This window comes from Pelodiscus sinensis, chromosome 1 (assembly GCF_052426305.1).
Source record: "Pelodiscus sinensis isolate ZL-2025 chromosome 1, ASM5242630v1, whole genome shotgun sequence".
Lineage (NCBI taxonomy): Eukaryota > Metazoa > Chordata > Testudines > Trionychidae > Pelodiscus > Pelodiscus sinensis.
Genome location: NC_143052.1, coordinates 85242728 through 85265979, shown reverse-complemented (window position 1 = coordinate 85265979; position 23252 = coordinate 85242728). Strand labels below are relative to the sequence as shown.

General features: G+C 40.3%; 1 protein-coding gene across 5 annotated transcripts; it reads left to right on the top strand.

Annotated features, from left to right (window-relative positions):
* The first annotated feature begins 37 nt into the window (after positions 1-37).
* Positions 38-23252, top strand: IKBIP (IKBKB interacting protein). Of its 5 annotated transcripts, none has more exons than XM_075934060.2 (4): positions 38-172; positions 1839-2065; positions 10152-10269; positions 13077-14349. In XM_075934060.2, the coding sequence occupies exons 2-4, from the start codon at positions 1878-1880 to the stop codon at positions 13908-13910; spliced, it is 1140 nt and encodes a 379-aa protein (XP_075790175.2). In that variant the 5' UTR covers positions 38-172; positions 1839-1877; the 3' UTR covers positions 13911-14349. The 5 variants fall into 5 exon arrangements, with proteins under 5 accessions (XP_075790175.2, XP_075790181.2, XP_075790186.2 ...); XM_075934066.2 differs by having other exon boundaries at positions 44-172; positions 1867-2065; XM_075934071.2 differs by having other exon boundaries at positions 72-197; positions 1867-2065.

The following is a 23252-nucleotide window of genomic DNA, read 5'->3' as shown; positions in this document are numbered from 1 at the left end:
CCGCCCCTCCCACCCTCAGCCGCTGGGCTTGCGCTGGCGCACAGCCGCCCACGCTGGGTGCCGGGGCGCGAGCGGCGGGGCAGGCGCCAGACGTGGCGCGCGCGAGCCCGCGAGGAGCGGCAGCAGGGCAGGAGTTTGAAGCGGAGGGTGGCGCGCCTGGCTCCAGCTGCAGGTACCGGGAACGGGCGCGCGACGGGGTGAGGCGATCGGGAGAGCGATGGCGAGGAGGCCAGCGGGGGGGCAGGGCTGCCGATGGGAGATCCTGAGGAGGTGACGGGCGGGGTGGCCGTTATTTGCGGGGCGCTGCTCAGCCCCCTGCGTGTGGCTGGGGGCGCCCCTCAGGCCGACGGGTTGCGTCCGCCTTAAAACGTTTTAAGTCGCCTTTAACATTCCTTCCGAAATTCGTTTTCCTTGGAGTTTTCCAGTGCTCCGCCCAAAGCAACTTTTAACGGCTTTAAAGAAAGTCGGGTCTGAACATGTTTGTGTGGAGCGGTGGGGATCTTCTATCTTTTTTTGTTCATGCCTGATGCACTTCTTGGCGTTCGTGTTAATAACTCTCGTATCTTCTCAACCTTCATCTCATAGATGTTCATTTGGTCATACGGTAAAGCGTTGTGCGCCGCTAAATAGAGCGAGGACTATATTACGGTAGAATGCCTGTTGAACAATGAGATTTTGTTTATAATTTATTATTGTTTTGTCTCTTGTATTTACAGGGCAAGGATTCTTAAAGCTGTTAAAACTCCCTAAATAGTGCTTAATACAAAACAGGAAAAATAGCTGTTTTAAGTCATTTACATATATTTGCATTTGAAGCTTGAAAAATATAGTAACTAATGAACCTGGCTTTATGAACGGACATATTTTAAAAGTTATAATACAAACATTCACTCCCCCTCCCAAGGTGATTCACTATCCCAGGTTCTTTTCCCCTTTTCCGCTGTGAAAGACTCAACTGTAAAGCAACAGATTAGTTGCTCAAACATGAGAAATCGTGAAAGATAGTGTTGTCTTGGAAAAATGTTTTGTTTATTTTTCATATCTCTTTTAGGCATAGTAATCTTAAGAACATCTTGTAAACTCCAATTGCTTCTGCATCCTGAGTAGTTGAAAGTTTTCCTGGACAATTGCCATCAGCTTATGTAGAATCAGCTTTCTTTTTCTTTTTTTAAATTAAATCTATGGGCTTAGTGCTATGAAGAATTGGACCATTTCTTTGAAAGTTTGGAAGATGATGGTCATGTAATGGAAAACTGAATAGTTATGACAAATTCTTGAAAATGATTAATATAACTGAATAAATATCAAGCAATTAATTTTGAGGGCAGTCGCTTAAGTGCATTTTTGGGAATTCTCTGTTAACTTGGAAGGGTGTGTCTGCACTTGCAACCTCTTCTGAGAGAGGAATGCAAATGAAGACATTCAAAATTGCAAATGAAGCCAGGATTTAAATATCCCACGCTTCATTTGCATATTCGCGTTATGGTGCTATTTTGAAATAGCGCTATTTCGAAACAACAGATGCTGTTAAGATGCGGTTATTTCGAGAGAAAACCCTTCTTCGAAATAACCCTTATTCCTCATACAATGACGTTTACCAATTATTTCGAGAGAAGGGTTTTCTCTCGAAATAACCGCGTCTTAACAGTGTCTGTTATTTCAAAATAGTGCTATTTCGAAATACTGCCATAATGTGAATATGCAAATGAAGCGCGGGATATTTAAATCCCGGCTTCATTTGCAATTTCGAACGTCTTCATTTGCATCCCTCTCTCAAAAGAGGGTGCAAGTGTAGGCATACCCAAAGGGACTAAACTCATTTTGCTTTCTTTTGCTAGCTCTCTGCTTGCTTTCTGTTTCCTAAAGATATTCTTAAAATGTCTGATGTGAAGCAAAGAAAGAAACCTGTTTCTTCATCAAAGCATAACGAAGAACCACAGAAGCAGAGCAATTATGGAATGCTCTCTAATCCCAGAAGTGGAAGAAACAGCCCGAGTTCCTTTTGGATAGACTCGCGAACAGTCTTAAACCTACTTTCACTTTTTGCTTGTCTACTGCTGACCTGGTAAGTAATCCAGAATTACCTTTAAAGGATATAGACTAGGGGTGTAAGCTCCTCTTTAACTTGCTAACTAGTTAAGCATATTGGTTAACCACTTACGGACACTTTCGGCACATGATAGCATAAATTATATGGTCATACAGGACATACCACACTAATACCAACCCTGGTACCTTCTCTTGCAACAAACCCGTTGCCAGCTTTGTCCACATATTCACTCTGCTAAAACCATTATTGGACCTAACCAAGTGAGTTATAAGATCAAGAACACACATTCCTGCTCATCCAGAAATATAATTTATGGTATCGTGTACCGAAAGTGTCCGTCTGCTATATACGTTGGCGAAGTGTCTGAGACGTTTGTTCAAAGAATCAATGCTCACAAAACAGAAATTATACAGGATCACAAAGAAAAAACAGTTTCTTGCCATTTCAACCAGAAAGGACATTGTCTCAATGACTTGATTACCTGCATCCTGCTTCAAAGACCTTTTCAGACCACACTTGAAAGAGAATCCTCTGAAGTGTCATTCATGCTTAAATTCTACACTTTACACCTAAGTTTAAACAAAGACATTAATTATGTTACACATTACAAAGATAGCTTCCCCAATTATCACCTCTAATGTCATTAGCTCACAGACATTTACCTTCTTCCTCCCCCATCCCTGTTCTGTTCTGAAATGTGATTTGTCCTTTTCATATGTGTTCATTTTTTTAATTGTATCCTTTGGTATATATGGTTGTGCCAATTTTCTTCCACTATTTGATTTGAAGAAGTGGGTAGAACCCATGAAAGCTCATCACCTAATAAACCATCTTGTTAGTCTTTAAAGTGCTACATAGTCCTGTTTTTTGTTTCATCTATTAAGGATGAGGCTTCCCAGTTAACCGGTTAAACCTTCACATCCCTAATATAGACAGTTTCACACTTTTAAATTTTACTTTCTCTGATTTTTTTTCCTTGTCACATACAATGGAATTGTATATGGCATTAGTAGACTAGTGTCCATTTCTGGTGTTTGCAGTTTTAAAAAGATGTTGACAAACGGGAAGAGCTCCAAAAAGTCATCACAATGATTAGAGGTCTGGAAAACCTATCTTACTGTGGGAGACTACAGAAGTTTAATTTATTTAGATTAACAAAAAGGTTAGAAGGTGACTTGATCATGATGTCTAAGTAACTATATGTGGATAAGATTTCCAGTAGTGGAGAGTTTTTTAATCTAGTAAGCAAAGGTATTATAATGAGATCCAATGGCAGCAGGAAGGCAAAGCTGGAAATTGGACCTAGAAATAAGGCATTGTTTATTTTATTTACAGTGTAGGTAAAATAAAATAACTTACTTAGGGACATGGTGGATTCGTCACCACTTGAATTCTTTACATCAAAACTGGACATTTTTTCTAACAGATATGTTCTAGCTAGAAATTACAAACTGTATAATCTATGGGTGGAAGACTGGTCCCAGTGAAGTCAGTGGCAAAATTTCTACTTAAGTAGGAATAGAATTTCACTCAAATAATCATTGACTAGGTCACAGGATTGTCTGGATTAGAAGAATAAAAACTGTATAATTTTAGTTCATCTTAAATTGGCACATGTGGGATAGGTATAAATTACATTTTCTTAGTTTTTGCTCCAGACCTCAGTTTCAACAGTCCTTTATTACAGATGCTTTGGACTCGGTTCTCTCTTTAATTGCTGTATGTTGTTTTAATAGATCTCTGTTAAAAAAAAAAAAAAATTCTTCTACTTAAATTGATCCCAAAAAGAGGATCCCTGGACTATCTGTACTTTTTCTATCTTGATTTGGGATTGAGATGTTAATAGCAAATTAAATTTATTTCACTGACAGTGCCCTCTCCGTTGTCTCCCATTTCATTCTATGGTGGTAGTGGTGGTTGCCTACATGCCATCAACTGCAATTTCATTGTATTAAGACTATAACATTTACACAGTGTCATACTCAAGGTACATTAATGTGTAGCTGTGTTTACCCTTGCCCTTTAACCTGGGATGCATTTTACACTGCTTTGCTGCTGTAGCCTCCACTATGGACTGCTCTCAAACAGCCACTAGCATGTAAGTTACTAACAGCTATACCTGTGTGTGAACTGCAGCCAATCTACCACATCTTGACTCTTTATCAGTCTACGCCCGTGGTCACCAACTGGTTGATCACAATCGACTGATAGATCGTGAGGCCTCGACCAGTCGATCGCGTGGTGTTTGAGCCCCGCCCACTTCCACCCCACTACCTACTTGCAGTGAAAGTGGAGGTAGTGCCGGCTTCCCACAGGGTGGACGGAAGTCCTATGGCTTCGCGCCACTTCTGGGTGTTCCGGAAGAGTACTGGCTGCTCCCCTCCCTAAGTTCTTTGGCGTGCCGGGAACTTGCCTGGGGGGAGTCCCCAGAGGAGGCACGCAGGGGCTTCCCTGCGCTGCAGGAGGGGGTGTCGGCCCCAGAGTAGGCATGCATGGGGGCTTTCCTTTTCTGCGGGGCGGGATGGAGGGGAGTCCTTGGAGGAGGCTGGGGAAGGGGACTCCCTGTCCCTCGCTGCTGAACCCTATCCGCTCCCCCCAGCACCCTGTCCCTCTCTCCTGTTCCCCACTGGCACCCTGTCCCCTGCTGCAGAACCCTGCTCCCACCCCAGCACACTGTCCCCTGCCCCAGCACCCACTAGCGCCCTTCCCCAGTATCATGTCCCCTGCTCCCACCAGCATAGTTGGGGCCACATTAGTGAGGCTTGGGGTCTTTTTGGGAGGAGGGTTTGGGTTTTTTTTGGCATCTCCCTTGTGTGGCCCCAACCGACTTTTCTGTAGGTCAGTGACCCCCTGACTCAAAATAGGTTCCCTGCCCTTCGCATAAATAAAGACAATGCAGAAACTGTTTGTGTTTAACATAGTATTTTATTTAAAAATGAAGCCTGGCCAAAAAAAAAAAACCCAGTTGGGGCCACGCCCCCATCTGGCCACACTCCTGCACCTCCTAGATCTGAGCCTATCATACACTGAAACCCCCTGCCCTGAGCCCTCACATACCCCAACTCAAATTCCTGCATCCTCACAGCCATGAGCCTGTGGCTTGCTTAGTACCTCAACCCTCCATCTTACCCCAATACTCCCCAGCCTGGAGCTCCCTCCCCGAGCCAGCATCCCCTTCTCCACCTCTTCCTGCATCCAGATTTCCTCCCAGAGCTTGCACCTCTCACCCCACATCCAAATCCCTCATTTCCACCCCAGAGCCCACACATCCTGTCTCAACCCAGTGAGGGAACGGCTAGACTGCAGGAGACATCCTGGAAAAACTCTTCCGCATCCAAGGATGCATTTGTTCTGCTTTTTTTTTAGTGGAAGAGCAAACATGCTCTTTCGGTAACCCCTATATTCCTCGTTCCACGAGGAATAAGGGGAATTAAAAAAAAAAAGGGTTTTTCTAACATTTGGTCCAGTCTAGACAGGCCAAATGTTGGAAAAACCTCTTCCTACATAAGAATTGGGGAAAAAAGTGGTAGTGTAGAGTGTATAAGAGCTGGGGATAGCAAGTGATGGAGAGGAGAACAGAGAGGCCAGGGCTTCAAGGACGGGGTGGGGTCTTTGGGAAAGGGTGGGGCAGTAGATCTTCGCTTGTTCTGAGATTTAAAAAGTGATCTTGGGTGTAAAAAGGTTGGAGACCACTGGTCTAAGCTATAGTACAAGGTCACCCCCGTTCATTCCTAATCTTATCCCCCCCACCAAGAAATATATTTCCTGCATCATCTGGCCCTCTCCTGGACAATACAAGTATCATAAGTCTGTTATTTCTTTAAGATAAAAATATGATATCTTATTATTTCAAATAATTTGTCAGACACTTCATATTATACACAGCAGGGATGTTAGATAGCAGGTAATAGAACAGTCCAGTGGTTCCCAACCTTTTTTTATATCATGGACCAGCAAACCCATTCAGAAACTTTCAACAGACCGGTAACATTTTATTTGTATGTATGTGTGTGTATTATGCAAATAATGAATATGTAAATATGCAAATAAAATGTTACCTATCCGCCTAGCCCCAACCCAGCCTCTTACTTCCCAGTGCTTGACACCCTTTGACCCCCATCCCTATGCCATTTAACCCTTTAACTTCTGACCTCTATAGCCCATGCCCACACCATGACCCTACCCCACCCCCACACTCCCGAGAGCAAGGCTTCCCCCTCTAGGGAGCATAGCCATTGCTGCCGTGCAGGCAGAGGGAGCGGCCATTGGTGGCATGCACACTTATTCCTCCTTTGCTCCCCCTTCCCAAGCATGTTTCTCATCCCCATGAGTAGAGGTGGAGGGAGTATGGAGCCCCGACTGGGCCACCATCTTACCTGGGTAGGAGGTGGAAGGAAAGCGCTTCCTTCTCCGCCTGCTGCTCCCTCAGCCCCAGCACCGCCACCAAGCAAAATCAGCCACCATGAACAATTGTCTTCAGCTCCAGCAGCTGCTACTGCAGCCAGTGGTTCGTGAACCAACGGTTGGGAACTGCTCGGATAGTCGAGTAACCACATGAATTTTTATTGGTTACTCAACTTTCTACTGTCTCCGGGGACGGCAGCCAGTGCATTCCTGGCCCCACTCCCAAGGAGTCCCCTGCTATCTATCCCATGCTGCTGCCTCTATTACAGGAGGCGGTCAGCAAGGGGAGCCAGTTAAAAAACCAGCTCTGTGCATACACCAGTTGCTTGCCACAACCTGTGCTGATGCCTCTGATAAGCATAAGCTTATCTGGTAGTCAATGGGAGAATCAACTACTCGTTCCTCCCTCCCTTTGCTCCCTCTCAGAGACGGTAAGGGGGAGAAACAGGAGCCAGTGCTGGAGGGAGCCAGCTTAAAAGAGGTAGCCAGGAGGGGATGCAACCTCTCTGCCTGCAGCTGCTGCAAACAAGAGCTACTGAACTCACTGCAAGCCAGGACAGAGCAGTCTGGGACATTGCGCCTCTGCATTTTAAATGTACAGTAAACTTCCGATAATCCGGCACCTTTAGACCCAGGGGGTGCCGGATTATCAGATATGCCGGACTATCAGAAGGGGGGGGGCTATGAGGGGTCTGGAGTGGGGTGGGAGGGGATGCCACCCCAGACCCCTCATAGCCCCCCCTTACGATAGTCAGGCTCTGCCTCAGGAGTCCCTGATTCAGCCGCTGCTGGTCAGTTTCAGCAGCAGCTGAATCGGGGATGCCTACAATAGAGCAGCTGGGGTGCTGCCGGGTTGGTCCCGCAGCACCGAGGGGCAGCGCTAAGGCACCAACCCAGCAGTACTCCAGCTGCTCTTGGGGACGCCTGGGACAGAGCAGCTGGGGTACTGCCCAGTTGGTCCCGTAGCGCTGCCCCTCGGGGCTGCGGGACCAATCCGGCAGCACTCCAGCTGCTCTGCCCCAGGAGTCCCCAAGAGCAGCTGGGGTGCTGCCGGGTTGGCCCTGCAGCCCCGAGGGGCAGTGCTACCAGACCAACCCAGCAGCACCCCAGCTGCTCTGCTCCCGGCTTCCCGATTCAGCTGCTGGTCAGTTCCAGCAGCAGCTGAATGGGGGAAGCCTGTCCGGCTGCCCCAGCACTTCCGGGTTCCTGATGGTGCCGGACCATCAGGAGTCCCGGAGCATTGGATGCCGGACTAATGGAGTTTTACTGTAGTAAGAGCCCAGCAGCAGATAGAGGCAGCAGGGATGTAGAGGCAGACTTTCTCCTGCTTCTCCCCGCTCTTTGCTACCTCTGTATCAGAGGCAGCAAGGGGAGGAGGAAATAAGTAGTCAAGAAGATTAACCAATAAGCCTAGGTTTATTGGTTAATCATATACTCAATTACTCCTTTACATCCTTAGTACACATTGGATTAAATAAAACAGAAGAAGTTTATTAACTACAAATAGATAAATTTTAAATGAAACGAAGTAATGAAGCATAAAAGTCAGAAATGTTTACAAGAAAAATGAAGATAAAATGCAACTAATGTCCAACTTTACAAACTAGGTTAAATTCAAACCATAGTTTTTTCTCATCACGTGCCCTCAATAGCCTTACTGGCCAAACTTATCAGGCCAGGACCGTTTCTTCTGTTTAATGGCTATTTTGTATATCTGTTCCTGTGCTGTGAATGGCTGTGGGCGGGAGGGGGCGGAAGGGAGTAGGGAATTTCTTGGGGCATTTCTTCTCCTTTATATAATGTCAGTCTCCATGTTGGAAAACATTTCCAGCTAAAATTCAGGACTTGGAGTACACTGCCGTCTTTTATGTTGATATAACTATCACTAAGGGGGTGGAAAATCATACTCCTGAGCAACACATTTAAATCAACTTAACTCCCAGTGTAGAGACATGTCCCATTGTGTCCATTAGAGTCCCTTTCTGAAGCCCTGCCCCAGCCATCCTAACTTTTTTTGTAAAAGAGAGCATTTGTCTCATTTGTGATGTGGAGGAATATGCAGAGAGTGAGCAGAGATGCCAGTACTCTGCAGGGGGGAGGCTGAGCTGGAGGGGAAAGGGAGGAAGTGCTCAAGTGAATGGGGGCAGGCAGGGCTCTAGCAATGAGAAGCAGCCTTCAAGCAGGGGGGCCAGCAGGGTTCAAGTGATAAGCGACAGCTGTGATTGGGAGTTTGGCAGATTCATGTTACCAGTAGAACAGTCCCATGCGTGTAAGGTGATCTTCGGGAAATATGGTCACCTTAACATGTAAGGATAGTCCATGCTGGTTTTCCCATCTCTTTGAACTCCCTTTGTTTTCCTTCCTGCTGTATGACTGTTTACTGAGCACACATTCTTTTGTTTGAGCCAGCTTTTTGCTATGTTTTGGAACATGTGCCAATTATACAGGGACATTTCAATTAACTTTTTTCTTTTTGTTTAAAATAAGTAATAGTTGAAAGAGCCTGAACTAAGAGCCTGTAGGATAAAATCTATTTATCCACAGAACTCGTACGTCACAGGCAGCAGAAATATAAGCATTCCCACAACACAACAGCAGTGGTTAAAATTAACACAAAATTAGAACTAGCTTGGCCCTCCCTGTGTCAGAGCTGCTAAATATAGTTTTGAGAAGGCAAATTATCTTGTTTTATTTAACTTGACTATGATTCTAAGTTGTATCAACAGGTGTGTTGTAAGCAAAACTCGTGAAGTCATTCTGCCGCTCTACTCTGCACTAGTTAGGCCTCAGCTGGAGTACTGTGTCCAGTTCTGGGCGCCACATTTCAAGAAAGATGTGGAGAAATTGGAAAGGGTACAGAGAAGAGCGACAAGAATGATTAAAGGTTTAGAGAACATGACCTATGAAGCCAGGCTTCATGAACTGGGCTTGTTTAGTTTGGAAAAAAGAAGATTAAGGGGGGACATGATAGCGGTTTTCAAATATCTAAAAGGGTGTCACAAGGAGGAAGGCGAAAATTTGTTCCTCTTGGTTTCTGAGGACAGGACAAGGAGTAATGGGCTTAAAGTGCAGCAGGGGAGGTTTAGATTGGACATTAGGAAAAAATTCCTAACTGTCAGGGTGGTCAAATATTGGAATAAATTGCCAAGGGAGGTGGTGGAATCTCCCTCTCTGGAGATATTTAAGAACAGGTTAGATAGACATCTGTCAGGGATGGTGTAGACGGAGCTTGATCCTGCCTTGAGGGCGGGGGGCTGGACTCGATGACCTCTTGAAGTCCCTTCCAGTCCTATTATTCTATGATTCTATCTAATCAGCTAACCACTTAGTGAAAAAAAAATTTAAGGGTTTCCTTTCCCGTGTAGGCACTTTTTGTTCAATATATTTACACTAAATCACAATGAAGTGGTTATGTAGCTTGGTGATAGCTAACTGAGTAGAACACGCATACAATCTGTCTTTCACACACTTTCTTATTTTAAATGCTATTTTTGTCCATTTCCTTATTTTTTCCCTTTGGTAGTCTATCGTTCCAGTCCTAAAGTAGACCAAACTTAATAAGTCCTGTTCTTTTCTAAGGGTCTGATCATGCATCAAGCTGTGTGAAGGTAGATACACTCATGTTGCTTCTTCCAGAATCAAGAGCTAAAACATTTAAAGCATGCAAATTATATATACTACTTTTTCATGATTGTAGGTTCCTATATCAGCAATCAGGCCAACTTGCTCACATGGAGAAAGAGTATCATTTATTACAGCTGGAAGCTGGAAAATGCCAGAATATGGAAGATAAAGTTAATTTCATTTCTGAAAAGGTAATAATTGGAATTTAATTGGACAACCCATATTGAATATTAGCTAAAATGTATTAATTCATAATGATTTAGTCAAAGTTAAATTAGACCATTGTAAAATGTTTATTCAGTCATCTAAATGGCAGTTAATGGGACATTTTATTGGACATCAGATCCGCTTTTGGTTCTGTTCTGAACTCTTTTGTTTACTTGCTGTATAACCTTGGGCAAGTAATTTAACCTCTCTGTCTTAGTTTTCTAATGCTATAAAATGGAAATAAATATATTTAAACAGTTCTATAAAGTTGTTTTTCTGGATGAATGCTATGAAATGCTACATATTATTACATTTATGGTAGAATCACTAATAATAAAAAACTTTCTAAGACTATGTTGCTATATAATACTTATTATGTAAGTAATAGCACACAGACAAATGTATGTTTATATTGAGATACCAGCATTGCTAAGGAAATACTGGCCTCATTGAAGTTAACTGCACAGCTCTCATCAACTTCAGTAAGGTCAGTGTTTCACCCTGTGGAAAATAGCTGAGTGAAAATGTTTCACATTATTTATATTTTTGTTTGTTGTTGATCTTTTCAGGACCTCTAATACTGTTTTCATTTGTAATTACATATAAAAAAGTGCTCACTTTCTTATTTCTAGAATATGTATGACTCTGCTTACAAGACTATTAATACGTCAAATACGGGACCTAAATTTGTCCATCCATTAATCATGCATGTTACAGAACTGTATTTTAATTCTTTCTTTACTAAAAGTCCTCCATGAAATTCATATGGCTTAATTTAGAAGTTTAGTTTTCCATGTAGTTTAGCTATATATTGTTTTAAAGAAAATTGACAGAAATTCTTGTATGGTAAATTGGTCTTGCTCCCACTTCAAACTGTCTTCTGTGTTACCAATTTTAAAATCTTAAAACAGCTGATTTTCAGCATTGTGTTCTTTTTCCATTCTACTGTTGTGTTGTGTTGTGTTGTGTTGTGTTGTGTTGTGTTGTGTTAGAAAAGTTAATATTATTCTAAAATCATTCTATGGTACAGATGATGATAGAAGCATAATACAGCTTGTGCCTATACTGCCATGTTAGCCCTAATCTTATAAAGTCACGCAGATAATTTAATTTGAAACTCTGTCCACTTCAATCTAGACAGCTGACCTCAAACTTGGAATTCCTTTTTGTGCATATATTGGATAAAATTCAATGATTTTTAAATGTTTTTATTTTATTTTATTTTGATATTTAAATTATAATATATTTTCTTTAAAAAATAAACCTGTTTACAATTCTGAATTTAATATGAAATATGTTAACATCTAACCTTATAATCTCTTACAATATTTAAATAAAATAGATATGCTAAATCCATCAGTCTCTATCAAAAATGTTGACTTTCTTTTTTGTATAAAGAGAGATCTCCCCCCCCCCCCCCCCCCCAACACTTAATTTTTGAGTTTTACAAATATGGCACAATAGTTAAGAGCTTGTTTTGTTGATAAATATTTGTATTTGCTGTTGTGCATTCAGTTAAATTCCAGTTTCCATCCTAATGCAGCTGGACATAAATCATGAGTAAAAATATGACAGACTAGGTAAATAAACAATTTCATTCACCATTTTCTAAGTCTAAAATTGACAGTTAGCAAGAAACATAATTCCTTAAATAAATAAATATACGCTTTTAGCGCATACCCCCTAGTTAGTGAAAAAAATATACCAAGTCTAGTATAAAGACTTAATTTAGTTGTAAATAAATGTATTAATGGTTATATCAACCAATGGTAATGCACCTGTCTTTAGAAAATAAAGGAAGTACACATGGAAAAGTTGATTAGAATCAGTTACTTAAATTAAGGCTTTTCACTTGGTGATTTAAATTTGGGCAGCATAATATCTTTACAAAAGAAAATCCTATTGAAGAAATTAAAACAAAGAGTTGTCTATCCAAGGAAAATTATTCATGATTTTCAGTATAATACATGCAAACTTACTCCTTCTCTGTTGTAAAGATTATTTCAGTTGTTTCTAAACTGAAATATTTTTATGTTCCTTCTGGAATTTCATTTGTGCTCTTCAGTTGGTCAAAGAGTATTACAAAGTTTTCCTATGCTCTCTGACTGAAATCGTGGAACCCACTGTAGTTAGTGGCAGAACTCCCATTGACTTTGCTGGGTTTAGGATTCCACCCTCTGTTTTCTTCCCTTAGTTTAGTGTATTGTTTTCATAGTGCTCTTATCTCCTGCTAGATTTCACAGGGAAGAGACACATTCGATTCTCTGTATGGTAGTGCATTGTGGTTGCCCTGTACCACTTGGTCTTTTGGTAATACTCTTAATTGAATGATTTAATTCTAGGTACCTGTAGTAATATTTTATTTGTAATTTGAAGGTATTTGTTCTAAGTTTGTTGCTCAATATCTTTACATATATGTTATGACAGTTTATGTTTTTATATAAATAGAAACTGAGGTCAAGATGATTTGAATGTAGTAATTCTGATGCTAAGTAACAAATTAACTGGATATACTAATTCCTAAGTAGTAATACACATGTGAAAACAGTCATAAAAATTCTCTAGTTTTTGCATGCCTGAAGCAACTGGAACAACAAGATTTTTAATATAAATTAATATAAATTATTAAACTAAATAGTAAGATTGGAAATGTGTCTCAAGTCAGAGGGAATTTCTCCAAGAGACTGACTGAGCCTTATGTATATATTATATTCCCACTTGTATAAAATAGAAGTGCTCTTCCAATCTAATATTAAGTAGACATGGACATTCTTTTGTGTTACAAATGCAGCTTGAGTCTTCCGAAAGTGTCCTGCAGGAAGCTACCTCATCCATCTCTATGGTGACCCAGTTTGAGCAGGAAGTGTCCACTCTCCGTAACATCATGCAGGACATTCAGACCAGTGAGCAGACATTCTCTGAAAAGATGCAAAGCATTAATGAGACATTCCAAAATGTTATGGACTCCTGGAAAAGAAGCCTGGATGAAATGAATGCAAACACTAGTAGTTTAAAATCTGAAGCAAAGTTCATACATACTGAAGTTATGGCCCAAATTAATACTGCTGATCAAAATATAAAGTCTCTTTCAGAAAGGTTAAAAGAATTGGAAGACAGTACACTAAGAAATATTAAAACATTAAAAAGACAGGAAGATGATGAGCTTTCTAGAGTTGAACAGCAGTTGGAGTTGGATACAAAGACAGTTGAAAAATTAGAAGAAGAGCAGAATGCTTTGTTAGCCAAAGACATAGATCTGAGTCAGCAGCTTACAGACTATGAACCGAAAATTGAGGAATGCAAGTCCCACTTGCCAATAGTTGAAAATGCCATTCAGTCCATTCTTAGAGTATCAAGTGAGCTGACCGGTATAGAGAAAAAGATGGAAGACTTGACGTTACAGATCTATACCATGGAAGATGAAATGCTGAAAACAGTGTCAAGTATAATGGAAATGCAAAAGGTTCTTGAAAGCATGCAGTATGACAACAACATTTTAAAACTGCAAAATGAAATAATTGTTTTAAAAGAAAAAGTATATGACATTACATTATCTTCAAACACAAGAGAAGTGCCTTTAGACTACAGTCTAGAAAATGAACAGAATGATGGTGGTGATAAATGAGTTCAGACTCAATTTAAGTATGTTACTTTATCAATATGGACAATATTTATAGCTCAGTTATGTTAATGTGTTTATAAACAAACAATGATAATCAAAAATAGTAGTCCAAAAAACTTTGAAAAATTGCAGAAGTTGTGTCATTGATTTTTATCAGCATTGTATCAGAGTTTATATTCCTAAACTTACCACAGAGGAAAAAAATAAAATGTAATGGGGTAAGAGGGACGGACAGACAATTTTTTCATGTTTTATAATGATATTCTTTTTATTAAAATATTTCCATGAAAAAACGTGGATCTTAATTCAGAATTTGAAACACTGTATTTAAATTATTTTTTTCTTATTACAGCTTTTTGCAAAATTATAGTTCATACTCATGTATTAGTTGTATTGTAATATACGAAACATTAAATACCTGTTCCTGAACAGGTTATATGAATTGTAGTCTGATTCTAATGTATCATATTGATTATAAAAGTCAGTAGTTTCATAAATTTGGTTTCATTCAGTAAAATTAGATCATAATTGCATCTCTTTTGTGGGGACAAAATTTTGTTCTTGGTAAATGTAATGGAATTATTCCAGATTTACATGGGTGTTATTGAGAGCAAAGAATTTGATCTTTAGTCCATCCCCACTCTCCTACACTGGAGACCATAGTGGTGTACACAAATATGCCCCCAAATGAGCTGTAATTGTGATCTAATTGTATTTACTGGAATAATCCGAAAGTTTTCTTCTGATAAAACTTTAAAAATAGCGAATAATCTAGCAGCACCTTAAAGACTAACAAAACATGTAGATGGTGGTATGAGCTTTCAGGGCACAACTAATTTCTTCAGATGAATGGAGTTAATAAAGGTCCCGTTCCAAAATAAATAGGGGACGGAGGGGGATTTTCTTCTGTCGTCAGTTTAAATTCAGGAAGTGCTTTCTTTACAAGGACTCTTAGGCTATGTCTACACTCGCTGCTTCTTGCATGAGTAATATGCAAATGAGGCTAAGCATAGAATATCGCTGAGCCTCATTTGCATACCTAATGAGCCACCATTTTTTTCCAGAAGAGGCTCTTGTGCAAGAAGGAGCGTCTACATTCTCCCTTCTTGCGAAAGAAAAACCCTCTTGCGCAATGCCGTTACACCTATTACTTGAGAGGACATAGCCTTAGATTTTGAGTCTGCACCTAACTAGTTTTCAAAAAATGCTAATTATTTATAATAATTATGCCTCAGTGGAAGAGTGTTGTGAGAGATTAGAAACATACCCACTTCACTTCCATTGAAGCATATATATTCTAATTATTTGTAATATAAACCCCAATACAGTTAGTTGTTTTCCAGTGTTCTGTGCTTGTGCAGCCACTCGAGCGATTCAAATGCTGCCTAACTCATTAGCACAGCCCCCACAGATAATTTTTTGTTTATACGGGTGGTGCACATTCTCCAATACCTCAGTGAACATAAAAATGTGTTCAGCACATAGGTGGAAAAGATTAGAAGGAACCGTGATGCTGACCCAAAATCCAAGGGTCCTTTGCAGCACTTTGAATTTAAACTGACAGCTCAAAAAGAGGACTTTCTGGATTATTGGTAATAAATTATGTACATTTAACAATTTCCTTATGCTGGTCTAAATTCCCCTCTGAAATACATAAGTACAAGCCCCGTAAACACAGTATAAATGAGAGGAGAACATGATCTCTTCTCCTGGTGACAGGTAATCTTTGAAAAGGCCAGATTGCAATGCAAAATATACAACTTTTGCTAAGATCTCCATTAAGATATTGTTTGTTGATAGATTATACAACAGTTAATCTTGACATTTCTCTCTCCTTCATTTCCTTGGCCACATGCAATTGGCCTCCTCACTTACTGTAGTTGACATTCTCAAGATCATTGTGACAAATTGTGCCACCCCTGTTCACACTGAATAGCTCCATTCTGTAGGAAAGTCTCACTGAAGTCTGTGGGTTTAGTTGTGGAGTTAAGATGTTTCCCAACCTGAGTATAACATTATTGTCAATAACCTTCCATCATTTCAATTTTTGTGAATTTGCTAGCATCACTTCCTTTTCGGGGTTAACATATCTTCCCTCAAACATCTCATAAATCTCCATTTCCCACTTATACCTGCCTAACATTCAGAAACAGACTACTTTTGTTACTGATTTTTCCCTGCCCTTTATTACTTACATTTGTTGCTAGATAGGGATCCAACTTTTCATTAAAAACAAAAATTCAAAATTATTAATTCTAAGGCAATTTATATTTCCTAAATGTAAAAGACATTAGTTTTCTCCAATTATTAATCCCTTTTCATGTCAGTATTACCAGATTTTTGTCCTTATACAAGACAATTAATCTTGGTGCTAATCACACTTAATCACACTACAATCCATCTAAAAAAATCCTTTTGAATGGCACATTAGTAGGCCTAAAGAAATGTGACTTCCAATATAAATTCTTGTATTTCAAAGTTAAAACACAACTAATATAGCAGCTATCAGGTGGGTAAAACAAGACTATTCAAGCTTTGCTCAATCAAGAGCTGCACTGGCAGCCTGTTAGAACCAGAGAGCTATGCCTGATTTATGTGAAGTGCATTGTAACCATCATTATTTTCAGTGTAGAAATGTAACCTTCACAGATCTGTTTAGATCAAACTGGTGCACTACACATGAGGACTTGTAATCTGCAAAAGCCTTCTATATTGAAGATGAGGGCAGGTGTAGTCTGAATTTTAAACCTCAAAAGTATGTCTCTACTGCAGTAGGGATGTAAAGGACTAGTCACTTCCCCCCGCCTTGCTGCCTCTGTCAGAAAGAGGCAGCAAGGGAGGGTGAGGAGAAGAGAGAGTACTTCAAAGCGGCAATGCCGCATGCAGCCTGGGGCCAGCTGGGATATCTCCAGGCTGCACACAGCATTTCAAAGCGGCAGCACCGCATGGAGCCCAGGATCAGCTGGGGAGTCCCCAGCTGAACCTGGGCTCCATAAAGTGCTCTCGCCTTTGAAGACAAGGCGCTCTATTGACTAATGAAATACTTGATGCAAAATGCATCAACTATTCAATTAGTCAGTTACTCGCAATTGAACAGTCCTATACTGCAGCTGACTCAGTTTTGCAGGGTTCTGGCTAAAGGGGTGTTTAATTGCAATGTAGACATTTGGGCTTGGGCTGGAGCCCAGGATAGGGTCCTACATCTCCAGTGCAAGCCTTAGCCTAAATTGCTATTAAACACTGCCTTAGCCTGAACCCTGCAAGCCTGTTTCAGCTGGCACAGGCCCACTGTAGACTTTTAATTGCTGCACAGGCATGCCTAAAGTCACATACTTGGTTTGCAAACTAGGAATAATTGATTAATCGATAAGAATTCATAGGGTTACTCAATTATTCTACAGTCCCTGTGGGTGGGGCTGGCAGCCAGTGTGCTCCAGCCCGGCTCCCGAAGAGCCCCCTGCCGTTCTGCAGTGTGGTGTGCCGAATGGGAGCTGGTCCATGAGGGGAACCAGTTTAAAAAACAGCTCTCCTCTCAGACCAGCTGCCTGTTGCCCTACACTGCTACCTCTGATACAGAGGCAGTAGCGCAGCAGCCTCTGTCGGAGGTGTGGGAGGGTTTCTGAGCTCTAGGCTCAAGCTAGAACTGAGCTGCACTGCCTGCCCACCTGGCTCCTAATGCACTTTACATTCAGAGCCACAGCAGGGATAGGTCCCAGATCCAGCACAACCAGAACTGATTAGGCTGCTAACCTGCCTGCTAAAAATTTATTGGCAGGGGGCTGGGAAGCAGGGGGAGGAAATGCTTGTAGTCTAAAACATTAACCAATAAGTTTTTGCTTATCAGTTAATCACCTTCACTATGGCTATGTCTACATTACAAGATTTTTGCGCAAAAACTAGAGGAGTGTCCTCCGCTACCTCAAAAGTGTTTTTGCGCAAAAAAAAATACAGTAAATCAACAGGACAGAGGGCTTTTGCTGATAGTTATTCCTCTCCCTATGAGTAATAACTCCTTTTTGCACTACAGTTCTTGCGCAAAAAGGCATATGTGGATGCTCCGCAGGGGTTTCTTGTGCAAAAAGAGCCTATCAGAAAAAGCACAGGTGCTCTGTGGATGGCCATCAGAGCTTTCTTGCGCAAGAGCGTCCATGCAGCGTGGATGCTCTCTTGTGAAAAAGCACATCACTTTTGTGATGCGCTTTTGAGGTGTGGACACACTTTTGCACAAAAAGCTTTTGAGGAAGATCTCTTCTGCAAAAAGCTTCTTGTGCAAAAACCTTACAGTATAAACTGTATTTTTGGCTATTCCTGATTTAAGACTGGTCCAAAGTAATGATTTTGTGAGCTGCATATGCCCATTAAATTCAGCAGATTAACTCTGCATAAAATTGTTCTCGTCTCAATTTTCACGTATTTATTTATTTTACTTAGCAGATTAAAATAATCTCTAATAAACAATTATAGCTATATTAATCCTATTTGTCCCTTAATAGACAAAATGTACCTCAGTGACACTTCTATATCTATTTACTTTTTTATTCAACAAAGGTGTGTTCTCATTTTTCTGCCTCAAGTGGCACAAAGTCTGCTTGGCTATCTAGATTGTTTTTCTCTTGATTAACATTTTATGGATAATAATTTTTTGTAACACGTTTTAATACTTTTCATAAGTTTGGGGGTTTTTTAACTTAGAATTTTCACTTTTATATAATAGGTGTTGGTTAACAGTAAGGACTGAGATCCCACTTTTACCATCTTTAGACTGTAGGTCTGGATCAATCCAAATTCCATTGCAGGCTAGATAGAATATACAGTTGAACAAATAGTAGTGAGCATTGTGTGTTACGAAGTTCTTAAGCCAGTAAACCAATAAAGTTGCCTGAAAATCTTAAATTTGGGAACCACAGGCTGTATTAAATGATCCTATGTTCACCGGGGATAGCTAGGACTCTTAAGTAGAAGTGAAATTTTGCCTGCACTGAATCAATGGGAGTTTTGCCATTGGCTTGAGTGTAGCTAGAATTTCACATTAGGCCTTTTCAGTCTAAGTATGAATTTGTGAAAATGAGATGGTAATTACAACCAAACTAGACTTTTGTCCCCCAGGGAAAAGTATGTGAAATAGTTTATTGGGGTGAAATGGTGTAATCCTGGCATGGGTTCACTAAGAATGAATCATGTCCTATAAATGTGATCAGTTTAATAGAAGGAACAACAGAGTGGAGTACTAGCTGTAAATTTCAGCTTGGAGTTTAATCACACAAGCAGTTGTTGAACAAGATATTAAATGTGATGTAAATAAAGTTAAAAACAATGTCAGCATCAGTGCTAAAAAAGTGATCTGGATCAAAAAGTAGTTGGCAGACAGCAGTGAGAATTATACACAGGGACCAAATCCCTAAATTAAAATTAACAATAATTGAATTAGATAAAATAAATTTGAAACAGTAATTTTTAATTCAAAAGAAACCATTTGAATGTTTTCCTGTGCATCTAAGTTCCAGAAGGGTATAATAGCAGGTGTTACAAGTTTGAAAACAAAACTCATTTGGAGCTATAACAGAATGTCATGACTCTTCCCAAAGTACAATCTTAAGGTCAACTTCTAGAGATGTTTACTGTTCTCTTCCAATCTGTGTTATTCCTTTAGGTTATAAACTCTTCAGAACAGACACCTTCATTCTTTGTCACAGTTAATAAATTGTATATGCTATATGCAGTGTTGTGCCATCAACAACTTTATATTGTACAAGCTACATAACTTGTGCTACAAAATACTAATGCACAAGTACTTTAAAATTTATGTACACAAATATCTTGGGCCCCAAACTTCCTTTTGTACAACTATCAGCATTAAGGGGGACCCAGCTGTTTTTAATACCAATACTCCATTGAGCCCATAAATAAGAATCTAGCACATATGGTATCTTGTCCATTTTTACATGTTTGAAAGAGATGGTTAATAGAAAATGATATATAGTCAATTGCCTTGATAAAGAGTCATTATAAATAAAAATGTCTGTTTACTCTAAGTCCGTGGTCCCCAACACGGTGCCCGCGGGCGCCATGGCGCCCGCGGGGGCATTTCTCTGCGCCCGCCAAGTGCTCAGGGCTGGCCTGGCCCCGGGCACGTGGCGCATGTGCGGTTCCGGAGCCGCCCTGGGCGCGTGGCACACGGTGAGCGCCGGCCCCGGGGGCGCTGCGGATTCACCCCCTGCGGCGCATGGGGGGGAGAGAGCGCCGGTGCAGCGACCGAAACACTAACTTTACACCGGCCCCGGGCGCGCGGCACTTGGGGGAGGTGGGGAGAGAGCGCCAGCGCCGGGTGCGCGGCGCTTGATGGAAGAGCGCCGGCCCCCAGAATGCGGCTATGGGGGGCTCCGCCCCCGCCTCCCCCCCAGCGCCTGGCAGGCGAACGGCCACGCCCCCTGGCGCCCGGCAACCCCAAAAGGTTGGGGACCACTGCTCTAAGTGCATACTGTTTTTGTTAGAGGGAGTCATTTTCTACTGCTACATTGTAATGTTGGGGAGTTATATTTTGTTACCATTTTAAAAGACAGATCCCATTTTGATGGAGGAAAAGGTGACCAAAGAAAGTCTCAACGTATAAACTATTATATTGTTTTAAAAAAAGTTGATAAGGACAAGCACAAAATTGAATGCAAGGTTTTGTCTAAAATTTATTTGTTTAGACTACCAGATGGTGACAAAATGACCTTCACGTACTCATGTGAAATCATAAATTGGCAAAATAAAACCTCAAATCTTCACAGTCATTGATGTCTTCAAATGAACATCAACTTTGTCTATGACTTTGGCAGTGGGAGGACATACTCAGGCTGCCAACAGACCAGTCAAGATGCTAAAACCATAGACAGCATCTCATATCAGCTCCTACACTCCCTAGTGTGTTCCAGTATATCCGTTCTGTTCTTTCTCATCTTCCTTTTGCCATCTGTTGTTTCCAAACTTTGCAGGTTTTGGAATTAATTTAACGTTATGATTTCACCTTCCTAAGCTACATTGTAGATGGAGCTTGGTCCTGCCTTGAGGGCGGGGGGCTGGACTCGATGACCTCTCGAGGTCCCTTCCAGTCCTATTATTCTATGATTCTATGGTATGTTGTGATAGTAACTAGCTCTGTTTCTCAGCATGAAGAAAAACTAGTGGTAGGAGACCAGAGCATTTCCTCTTGTACTGGAGAACTATAGTCTAGAAACTAAAGTATATCTGTTTGTAATCAACATGTCTTCATACTGTGTCCTGCCTCACCCACAACAAATAAAGCAGTACCAAGCAGAATGTTTTCCTTTCTTATCTGATCAAGTGCATGTTTGTCTGAAGAGTAGGAATAGACGTTTTAAAAAAAAAACTCTTAAGACAAAACCCAAGAGTGGATTGAATCTTCTCTCATTAAGATAGTGTGAGAGCAGGAAACTGCTTTCTTTCCCCTCTGAAAGATTTTGCTGAATATAGTTTAAAAATTTGCTCCAAATGAATAATCATTTAACTTTTCAAGTTATTAAATGTTATTTTTTTGTACTTTTTGATGTGTATGTAAATAAATGTTCAAAAGAATGTTTATGCAGTCTTTGCTGTAATAAGAACAGGACAGAGTCCCTTTACAGAACATTCATGGATCACAATTATTTTAAATCGACCTCTTCTAAAAGATACGCTATAACTCAAATAGAAATTATGGGCTTAATGCAGAAATTACTAGGTATGGGTCTCTGATCCATGCTATGCCGGAGGTCAGAGCAGAAATTCATCCTGGTCCCTTCCAGCCTTAAAAAAAATTATGAATCTATGTTGTAACAGTAAAAGGAGAATTCTAGAATTACATGTGAATCTGTTGCCTATACTTATGTAGAAAAATTGAGTTAATGGGTGAAAGTCTGGGAAAAACGCATTGTGGCAGAAATACTGTTCTTTAAAGACCGAGATCCCTGGGTCCATCACTAATGTTTAAGATCTCAGAACAGAAAGATTTCAGGAAAACTTAATTGCCGTTTAGCTGTGAACTTATTCATTAAAAACTTGTGCTTATTTTGTGAAATACTTTTTTTTGTATCTCCCTCTAGTGTGAAAAGACTCAAGACTTAATGGAACAACTGGAAGCTCTTCAGAAAATTTCTCATGTTAAACATCTGCAAGAGGATCTCTCTGGCATGAAAACATGGTCTAAGAGTACAATCCAAAAAAAAGAAGAATTGCAGAAGAATTTAACAACTGTTTTTCATGCAGTTGAAAAAGTTGAGCAGAGTACAGCTTTGATAGCAAAAGATGTATCTCTAAAGATTGCAACAGTAAAAACTGACATAAGACGCATTTCAGGTCTAGTGTCAGATATGACCTTACTGACTGATTCCCTGCAAGCTCTAGAAGATAAAGTCAATAAAGCTGAAAAGAAGACTGTACAAAATATAGGTGATCTGCTAACAAGTAGCATTGACCGTACTACAAAGCTACGAAGTTTTGCCTCTGATAACTCAAAAAGAATTGAGCAAATTAAAATCATATTGTCTGACTTGAGAGATGATTTCAGCAAACATTCAGACAGACTTTTAAACCTGGAAAGCAACAGAGCAAAAGTTCTGAAGACAGTTACATTTGCAAATGATTTAAAACCCAAGGTGTACAACTTAAAGAAAGATTTTGCCCGTTTGGAACCATTGATAAATGAACTAACATTAAGAATAGGAAGGTTGGTTGATGATCTGTTACAAAGAGAGAAAGAAATTGTTTTCTTGAATGAAAAACTGTCCAATTTAACTAAAGTTCAGACTGAGATCAAGGATATGAAAGATGAAATAACCAAGATGTTAGATGTGAATTAATTACTTAATCTATAGACTGCATGAAACACAGTAGTAGCATTTGAAAAGTGATAATCTAGTCAAGCATGGTACTAAGACACTGAAAGAGAGGTTTAATTAAAGGCTTCTTTTCAAAGCATACTGAAACAAAATTGGAGGCCAATCCTCCTTTTAAAGGGGAATTTTGTCACAATTCAGGTGATAAAGAGCCTGATCCAGGTCACTATTAGAAAAGCAGAATGTTTTCATGAATTATTCGTTTTGTAGAACTGAAGTAGACTATTTTACACACTTTTAAACATGTAAATATTTTATTTAATTTCTATTTTTGTTCTTACCTATAAGTTTGCTTTCTTAGCTCAGGTAGGCCTTCAGATTGACAGGTGGGTCTTCAGGCTTCCTTACTGCTTTGAAGTTGAATAAAATTGTGGATTCCGGATGCAGTCCTAAACATAAGTTCACAAAACTGCATCTGCATTTCATGTTCCTCTCTCAAATAAATACCTACCCCAAGTTTTTCCCAGTA